The 10,166-nt window shown below is 29.1% G+C and overlaps 1 protein-coding gene across 1 annotated transcript in view; it reads left to right on the top strand.

Moving 5' to 3' along the window:
* The window catches only part of LOC113378627 (E3 ubiquitin-protein ligase highwire-like), a 107,292-nt gene that overhangs the window by 69,881 nt on the left and 27,245 nt on the right, over positions 1–10,166 (top strand). The window contains exons 37-42 of the mRNA XM_026619178.1: positions 2,139–2,344; positions 2,431–2,539; positions 4,371–4,604; positions 4,958–5,072; positions 6,568–6,773; positions 7,240–7,410. Coding sequence (XP_026474963.1) covers positions 2,139–2,344; positions 2,431–2,539; positions 4,371–4,604; positions 4,958–5,072; positions 6,568–6,773; positions 7,240–7,410 — 1,041 coding nt within the window. The remainder of the gene's footprint in view (positions 1–2,138; positions 2,345–2,430; positions 2,540–4,370; positions 4,605–4,957; positions 5,073–6,567; positions 6,774–7,239; positions 7,411–10,166) is intronic.

The following is a 10,166-nucleotide window of genomic DNA, read 5'->3' as shown; positions in this document are numbered from 1 at the left end:
TTTGATCTAGAAGATGAAAATGGGGACTCTACTGACGAGCAAATTACGTTGATAATTGAGGACTCTACTGACGAACCAACTTTTATCTTGATTTAGAATATTAAAAAAAGACTGCTGACGAGCACATTAAGTTATAAACTAAAATATAAAAACGGGACTTTACTGACAAGCAAACTATAATTTCAACCTAGAATATTAAGAAAGGACCTTACCGACGAGCAAACTTTAAATTCGATCTAGAAGGTGAAAAAGGGTCTCTACTGACGAGCAAACTTAAAATTTGATCTAGAAGTAGAAATTTTAATTTACTCCACTCGACAGATATAATTGCGTGATTGTTTATTAGACTGAGTACTTGAAGCAAATTCGTTCGGGATATATTGATAAATAATTTTGATAATAAATATTTGTTTCAGAGACTGTTTTTATTGTCATATGAAGTGCGGATTTTAAATGTTATCAAAACTAATGGTGTATGGCATAAATTATTTTTTCTTAAAAAGATTAAATTTTAAACCTAAAAAAATTGATTTTTGAGTATTTTGAAATTTTGGGAAAAAAACTTTTTTGAAAAAAAATTGTTTAAATTTTCAAAAATTTTGGAAAGTTTGAACTTTTTTCCAAAGTAATCACGCTGCTTTGGCTGCATAGAGACTAAATATCGAAGCGCATTAAGTTAAGAAACCTTTGAAACGTAAAGATATGCAAAAATTTTCGCGATTACTATAACTTGCCTCACGGGAAGTTAATAAACCGCTCAAGGTTATAAATGAGATTTGTGGGAAAAGAGTTTCGACCATCTTTCGATATAATTTTTTTTCTGAAACTCTTATTAAACACCAGTAATTTTTGATTATGCAAATAATGGCAAATAATGAAATGAAATAATAGCAATAATAATAGCGAACTGAGTTTTTTGGTCCAATATATAAGCTTGATTCGAATTAGGAAATGCAATACCGGTATACCGGTATATCGAATTACCGGTAAACCGCCCGATTTTTCGGCGGCATTTTTACCGGTATTTATTCCAAAAATACCGGTATTTTCGGTATTTTTATATAAGCGCTATTTGATACATAAAGCACTAAAGTTTAAATTTCTCGGAACAAATTTATATTTAAATTCCATAATCGCATAAACAAACAGTTATATCTTCAAGTGATTCTATATGATAAACAAATGTCAAATATTATCTCAACTCGTCATTAAACTGAATATTTATTGCTTTCCAAAGGGTTTCATATTGTGTTACAATAAATAGAATTGGACTGATAGATAATGATGTTTGTTTCATCTTTTGTAAAAATGTAACGGTTTTTTAAGTGATATTTGCGCCAAAATATTTTATATCATACAGATTACCCCTGCGCAATCTTTATTTTTTTTAACTTTATACATAATAATTATGATAATTACTAAATATTTTTGCTTCTTATTACAATTATAAAATATTATTTTTCGAAAACGTTTCGAAGTTTGAAAATACTATAGAAACATCACATTGTTTTAAATAACAATACTCAACAATTATAGTAACTTATTATTTATCTCGACAAAGCATCCGATCTTAAATTAGTGTGGAAAATTTTTTTTCTTTAAATATTGGAGATTATGCTAATTTAACACATCGGATACAGACAACACGGTTTATTATAATAATGTAATATGATCTTTTATGAGTTTTTGGTCTTTCTACCCATAAGTTTCTTTTTGGTGAAAACTACTCAATATATTCGATAGTGACAATGAATTAATTAAATTGTATATACTTTTGTTAAAAATTATTATTCAAAAAATGAACTTATTGTTTCATTTTATTGTTTAGTTGAATATACTTGTAGTTGTATACACATTTTTTTATATTTGTACTAGTAACTTTCAATTTTGTTCACGTTTGTTTAAGATAATAAAAAACCGGTAATTTACCGGTATTACGGTTGTAAAATGAATAATTACCGAAATACCGGTATTGAAATTTTCCATCGGTATTGCATTCCCTAATTCGAATCATTTGAGTTAATACATTTTCGAGCCCGCACATCACTAATAAAATAATCATGCCTTGCAATCAATTCATCATTCATCCAATCAAAGAATCATCAATTAAACATAATCCTTTATTATTTTTCTTCCAGGAGAGTTCACCCTGCTCCCACCCCGTCTCCGACCTGAGCCACTTCGCAGGGGAGCAGTGTGCCCTTTTGGCAGGCGCCTTCCACTCCCTGCTCCGGGGAGTCGCGGCCCTGACCCTATCTCTGCCTCCGGGATCGCCTTTGCAGACGCAGGCCATCAGGTGTTGGGCAGTCAGATTCACTGCTAGTGACCACGCATTCCTACACAGGTATAATAGACTATAATGGATAAGCATTAATTACAAGGTGAATAATTAGTCATCCCAGATTGTTTATTTGGCTTTACTTTTAACAGATCTCATGTGTTCGGGAACATAAGCAAGATCTTGTCAAGATCTGAAGAAGAAGCGAGTGAAGATGCTGTGAATTCGTTGTGCGAGAATAATACTGTGGCAAACACCAATGTAAGAATATTTTTTTGTTGAATCCTATATTATCTATTATCCTTTATTATTTTAGTACAAGCGGGCCGGGTAAAGATACCCGTTTCGAGGAATGGTGCGGGTATTTTTACCCGCTTTAATATTACTAACTTCAAAACCGGTTTACAAATAATATTGAAAGAGGTTGTCTAGATTCAATTGATTGAGTTTTAGTTTTTTAGTATTTAGTATGCTTAGTATTTCGATAATTTACAAAATTCTTGAATTTTCATTTCAAACATTTTAATTTGTTAACATTAATATAAAAATCTCGAATAAAATTAAGTCTAATGTCGAAAACATTCTGGCATTTCAAATTCGAGGCATTTTTAGAGAAAAGGGAACTGTACTGACGAGCAAGTTCGCAGATTTTTTAGGAAAAAAACTTTACTGACGAACAACTTCTGGCATTTATAGAAAAAAGTAACTGAAAAAAAAAGACTTTTCTAACGAGCGAATTTTGCTTTTTTTTTTAAAAAAAAAAAACTCTACTGACGAGCAAATTCTGTCTTTGTTTTTTTTTTCAAGAAGGAACTCTACTGACAATCAAATTCTGGCATTTTTTAAAATAAAGGAAATGGGCAAATTCTGACTTTTTTTTAAAAAAGGAACTCTACCGACGAGCAAATTTTGTCACTTAAAAAAAGAACTCTGCCGACGAGCAATTTCTGATATTTTTTAGAAAAAAAAACTCTAATGAAGAGCAAATTCTGTCATTTTTTAGAAAAAAAACAATTATGCTGCCAAGCAAATTTTGCCATTTTTAGAAAAAATCGAACTCTACTGACGTGCAAATCCTGAAATTTTTAGTAAAAGGGAACTCTCCTGACGAGCAAATTCTTATATTTAAAAAAATGAACTCAACTGATGAACATATTTGTTTTTTTTTAAAAAAAGGAACTCTACTGACGAGCAAATGCTGACATTTCTAATAAATAAGGAACTTTACTGACGAGCACATTCTAACATCTAAAAATAGAACTCTACTAATAGGCAAATTTTGACATTTTCAGAGAAAAACGAACTCTACTGACGAGCAAATTCTGATATTTTTAGAAAAAAAAATCTGCTGATTAGCAAATTCTGGCATTTTGAGAAAAAAAGGAAATGACGAGCAAATTCTGTCAAAACAAAAATTATACTGCCAAGCAAATTAATTTTGACTCTACTGACGAGCAAACTTGACAACTTTTTGGAAAAATCTTACATCTTTAGACAAAATAGTAGAATTGCTTTGTTGGATCAATTTAAGAAAAAGACGAGTTAAATATAAATATCAGTTAAAGCTAGATAAAATTCACTAAAATGTAAAAACTTGTATATACATGTTTTTTGTTTTTGTTTATTTATTTATTTATATATTATTTTCATAGCTCAGTCAGACAGAGGTGACTGGTATTAGAGATTATGAAACAAATTTTATATTTTATATTTATATCATTTGTCTATTTTATTATACAACAATATAATATTTATTATAATTAAAATATCTATTCAATCTTCAATTTCTTTATAACATATCTTTATTTTTCTTTTGAAATTATTGTCGTCATTATATATTTTACTTGCGCTCCATATCTCATTTCCTCTTAATTTCTTTTATCTATTATGTTCAATGTGAAAATTTTCACAATTGTTGTACTTGTTTTAATTTTGTTATATTTCATTTTGTGCATTAATTTGTATTTCTCTATTTTAATTATGTTGTTTAGTGAATTTGGAATCAAAAATTTTCATTTTCAATTTTTTGTGATTACTATAACTTACCTCACGGGAAGTTGAAAATATATAATAAAAAAAAATTTTTCCCCAGGCTGTTTCCGTCGAATGGCTCCAAGACGTGACCCAGTACGTGGAAATTCGCTGCTCCAGCAGGCAGGCTATGAGTGCTAGTCTGGTCGATGATAGCACCGAGACTTTCTGGGAATCTGGTGACGAGGACAGGAATAGGCCCAAACATATCGATTTGATATGGCCTGATGACGATAATGAGAAGACTTGCCCGAAGGCCGTCTATGTTCATGTCGATAATACCAGAGATATCGGGGTAAGATAATAGATAGCAGATACAGATATTTTACCTTTTACCAAAAATTTAAAAGTCATTCGATGTAACTTTGGTACAAAATTTTGTTTTGTACCACACTAGATATTATTTGAGATAAATTTGAATATATTTCTAGCCTAAAATCTGTAAATATTTTACAACTATCTATGAATCTTGGTTCCTAATAACGATCTTTACATGCTTTTCCAAAGAAAATCTGAATTTACTACTTTGCGTCACTTTTTTTAGGACGAAGAAAAGTGTTTTTGATGCTGTAGATTGTGCTTAATTTTTTTACTGAGCTATTTTTTTTTCTTAATATTTTTTTTTTCATTTCGATTTTCTATTTTCAGAACAAAGTTTCGGCTTTAAGCTTCTACAACGGTGTGAATTTCTCCGAGATGAAGCTGATTAAATCGGTCGATGTTGAAAGTCGATCTGGTACATGGATTGTGTGCTTTTTACCAGGTAATTGTTATTGAAATAATTATAATATATTATAAATAAATCGTCACGGTACAATTAAATGTTAAACAAGTATAATGCCTTAAGGCAAATTGCTGAACCTTCTCGTACTGTAATTTAACTAAATTCTTAAAACAGAAATTAGATTTTTTTGTGTTGATAAATTTCAATATTTTTACAAAAAAATGAAAATTTGACTTTTTTGACAATTTTGAATTTTTTTTTATTTTTTATTTTATTGAAAATGTTGAAATATCTTGCAATTTTTTTATACCCTTTCAAGAAACATTTAAAAAATAGTAATATTTTTGAATAATTTGATAAAAATCGACTCTTGAAAATGTTGTTTTTTTCATTTGAATTCTTTTTGAAAATGTTGAAATTTCTTGCAATGTTTATATACTCATTTAAGAAACATTAGATTTTCTTTTTAATTTTAATTCTTTTTGAAAATGTTGAAATTTTTTGCAATTTTTATATACCCATTAAGAAACATTCAAGAAATATCTAAAAAATATTAATATTTTTGAATAATTTAATAAAAATTGACTCTTTTGAAAAATTTTTTTTTGAAAATTGTTTTTTTCAAAAACTTTTCGATTCAAGAAGGTTTGACACATTTACAATTTTTTGATATTTTTAAATAATTTGATAAAAATCGTCATTTAAAGATGATGTTTTTTGGAAATTTTGAATTTTTTTGAAAAACTTTAAACTTTTGAAATTTTTTGAACGTTTTGGATTCAAGAAGGTTTGAAACATTTAAAAAAATCTAATATTTTTGAATAATTTGATAAAAATAGAATATTTTGAAAATGATGTTTTTTTTATGAAAATTCTGAAATTTATTGAGAAACTTGAAATGTTTGAAATTTCTAGAATGTTTTTAATTCAAGAAGGTTTGAAACATTTAAAAAGATTTAATATTCATTGATTTTTTTTTAAATTTCTTGAATTTTTTGATTCGAGAAGGTTTAAAACATTTAAAAAATATAAATATTTTTGAATAATTTCATAAAAGTCGACTCTGTTGAAAACGATGTTTTTTTGAAAATTTGGAATTTTTGAAATTTTTTGAATGTTTTTGATACTCAATCAAGTCGGTTGATGTAGACATTCGTTCTTTGAACTATATAAGATAACTTTAAATAGATTGAAAATAAATTGGTACTTATTATTATAATCTCTATTAGATATCTGATAATTTTATGAACATATGTCTAATGATCATTTTTGGCCGCCAAATAGCGTTTTTAATTTTTGTTCTGGATTTCCGAAACCGCTGAACCTGCCTTTGCAACTATTCAATCAATTTTTCATTCCGTCAATAAGAGAAAAGTTGTTTGAATAATTCAAATCGGATGCTCCGTTCTCTCAAAAACTTAATTACCATTTGAAATATTTTAATATAATTTTTTTAATTCAGTCAAGTCGAAACAACTTTACAGTATTAATTTATTATTACTATTTTATCACATGTGTACTTACTTTTTTCTAGATAAGCCAAAATTCAACGTCCGCATCGAAGCCCACGGTCCGGACAACTCTCTTAGAATCAGGCAAGTCAGGATTCTAGGCAACCTGGCACCAGGACCTGGACAGGATCGTTCGTCCAGGACCATTCGGCAGCAAAGTGTAGCCAGTGTCCAACGGAGGAATTGCGAGACTGAGACTTTGAAAGTTTTCCGATTGATTACATCACAGGTAAAATAGTAAAAGAAACATTGATCGATATATATGGGCCAAATCTGCTGTAACATAGACGATAACATAGCGTTGTTATGGCAACGCTTGTCTCTTGGTAGGAACAATTAGAAAAATGTCTGTCTAATTGCTGTATGATCAGGCGTATTTTACATATAAACAAAGCAAGAAAGAATCTCATGATAACAGAGGCTTTGTGATGCGCATTTATAACATAACGTTTTATGTGTAAAACATCTGATCGTATATATCAATTAGATAGACATTTACACAGTTTTTACTACTAATAAACAAGCATAACATAGCGTTGCCATTACAAAGCTATATTATTGTCTATTATTAACATGATCAATCATTCTAAGGAGGCGATAGAATAGAATTAGTTTCTATTCTATTTCTATTCTAGTTAGTAGAATTGATTTCTTGGATTTGTTGAGACTTTCCTTATTATTTATTATCTTTTTAGGTGTTCGGAAAATTGATTTTAGGAGAATCCGTTCCCGAGAATATAAATTATTCCGCAGACAGAGATCAGGATATCGATAGCTCCAATGGAGATTCTGGTTCTTTGGATTTACGCGAACATATGGTTGGAATTCTATTTTCTAGGAGCAAGTTGACACATTTGCAGAAACAGGTAATAAATATTAAATGATATATTTCGTAATCGATTAATATATGAGTGCTCTATGGTATAATGGTTAAGCTCACTGACTCGTGTGGACGGGGTTGTGAGATCGACCAGAGTTTTGGACAACTTGACATCGTGCAGCAGCGATGTCTGTTTTCAGTTGAAAATATAAATGAAAAATATGTTACCAATTGAAAATAATCCGTGTTCATTTTGGGCACTACATAATGAAATGGAAATAGGAAATCTCTCACACTATTCTTCCCTGAATCGAGTTGGAGTTTAACTCTGCTCAATAATCCCCTAGTGCAGTACTACCTATTAATGTAATAATTTTTATTAAATGCATTAATTTGTGTACATTAGCTAAGTTGAATCACTTCCAATATTTCTTGCAGTATAAATTGTGTGTAGTATATATACTCATTGTATATATCCATCACATTAAATTAATTTTTAAATTTTCTATTCAATTCATCATGATAATTGCCCTTATGAACATTTTGGCATAACTTAGAGAAAAATTGATATATGTGTGGATACATTTTTTTATCCACGTTTCCGGAAGCACGGATCAACCGATTTGAATAACTTAAAAATTTTGGTAAATATAGGTCGAATTGTTTAGGAGACACGGAGCTATTAATGCGACTAATGGTGCATGGCATCGTGACTTGAAATTTTTGAAAAAAATTGTCTTCTTTTAAAAACATGATTTTTTTTTTCATTTTGAAATTTTTTAACCTTTTTTCAAAGCAATCGAACGGCCTTAGCTGTGTAAAGACGAAATATCGAAGCGCGTAAGCGCCGTGTGTAATTTACTAATAAACATTGGTACGAAATCCATGAAAATTTAAACAAAATTTGTACTTATTATTAAAATCTCTTTAAAATATCTGGTAATTTGATGTGCATACGAGTATGTTTAATTATCATTTTTGTCCGCCAAATGTATTTTTTTTTACTTTTTTCATTGGATCTCCGAAATCGCTGGACCGCTTTCCCAAAAATTTAATTAGTTCTTCATATAGTTAATACAAATATAGTGTTTTTAATCGTATGCTTTGTTATCTCAATGTTCTTTGAATTATTCAAATTGGTTGATAAGATCGTCGACGAAAATTCGTATCCGCACACACAAACATCGATTTTTTTCAATGTATATCAAAATGTTCAAAAACTTCTGAAGCGTAAATATATGCAAAAAATTTCATTCTTGATTTTTTATAAAATAATAGTTTTTGAGATAATTAAACATTTGATTTGAATGATATAAGACATTTTTGGCTTGAGAAGTTTATGTTTTCATCAAAAAATCCGATTCGCTAATTTTATGTTTTCTCGACGTTTCAAGCCATTCTGAATCGAATGAGACCAAGTTTGGAAAAAGCATGTGTGTGTGTGTGTATGTGAACAGATTTTTTGCTGTAAATCGACGTTTTCTCAAAAACGGCTTTACCGATTTCAAAAATTTAAAAGCCATTCGATGTATCTCGACAAGGACTATCGTTTGTCAGTTTTGTGCGACGATCGGCCAAGCCGTTTCTTTGAAAAAAAGTGACAAACTTTACGTCCACATTTAAGCGAATAAAACGACTTTGAATTCGATATTTATAATAAATAAGAACATTTGGGACATTTTTATGGTTTTTGTCAAATAACTCAAAAATTTCATATGGAACACCACTTTTCAGTTAGATATTGTGAAACTAGATAAAATTTACTGTATTTCCTTGGAAACACTTTTATAGATTCCGATATAAAAGTTTTGAATAAATCGACTTTGAATTCGATATTTTATTCATCAAATCGATTTTAAAATATCAAAAACTGTTGGAAAGATATTAATTGGGAATGATACTGATTAGTTGAAAATCTACCGAGCCGTTTTCTTGTAATTAACTATTGAAAAAAAGTGTTAAACTTTTCGTCCACATTTAAGCTCATCCTACCGAACCGATTTTAAAAAATCAAAAACTGTTCGAAAGATATCATTTGGGAATGATGCTGATTAATTTTAGGTGAAAATCTACCGAGCCGTTTTCTTGTAATTAACTGTTGAAAAAAATTAAGCCGATTTTCATGGGACTTTTTTTGGCGATCATGGTCTTATAGAACTTACTGAAATATCACGGCTTTACGACAAGTAGTTTAATTTTATAAATTCATCAATGTTTGAGATAATGAGTAGTTTTTTTTTGACGTTTGTTAAAATTAAAATTAGACGATTTACTTAGTATGACGATAGAGTACTTGGTATTAATGAACATACTAAAGCATTAAAGTTCTACGGAACCTGGTTCAATTATAAAAATTGTTGATTTTTGAAAATATGCTTTTAGAAAATACTCCGAGTTAACGTGTTCGTTCGTTCGTTTGCAATGATGTGTAATGAATCCACTCGGAATACTTTTAATCACTCATAAATTAATTTATTTTTTATCGATTAAGTCGATTATTTACACATATCGCGAAGTTCATGTAACTTGCCTCAAGGCAAAATACCAATAACAACTAGTATAATTATATTTGCAGGTTGGTCTTCTAATTCAAATTATTTTTTAATAAATTCTGTAGCTCAAACTATTTCTTATGAAGTTAGATTAATTATTTTAATAATGTCTTTATTATTTTTAATTGAGAGTTTTAGATTGGTTATATTTAATATTTTTCAAAAATATATTTGATTTATATTTATTTTATGGCCTTTAGGTTTAATTCATTTTGTTTCTAGTCTTGCTGAAACTAATCGAACTCCGTTT

Source organism: Ctenocephalides felis, unplaced genomic scaffold (genome assembly GCF_003426905.1).
Source record: "Ctenocephalides felis isolate EL2017-DRISC unplaced genomic scaffold, ASM342690v1 CF-g0.4_SCAFFOLD_01886, whole genome shotgun sequence".
NCBI classification, from domain to species: Eukaryota; Metazoa; Arthropoda; class Insecta; order Siphonaptera; family Pulicidae; genus Ctenocephalides; species Ctenocephalides felis.
Note: the sequence above shows the minus strand (reverse complement) of the source record. Positions and strands in the feature narration are given on the sequence as shown.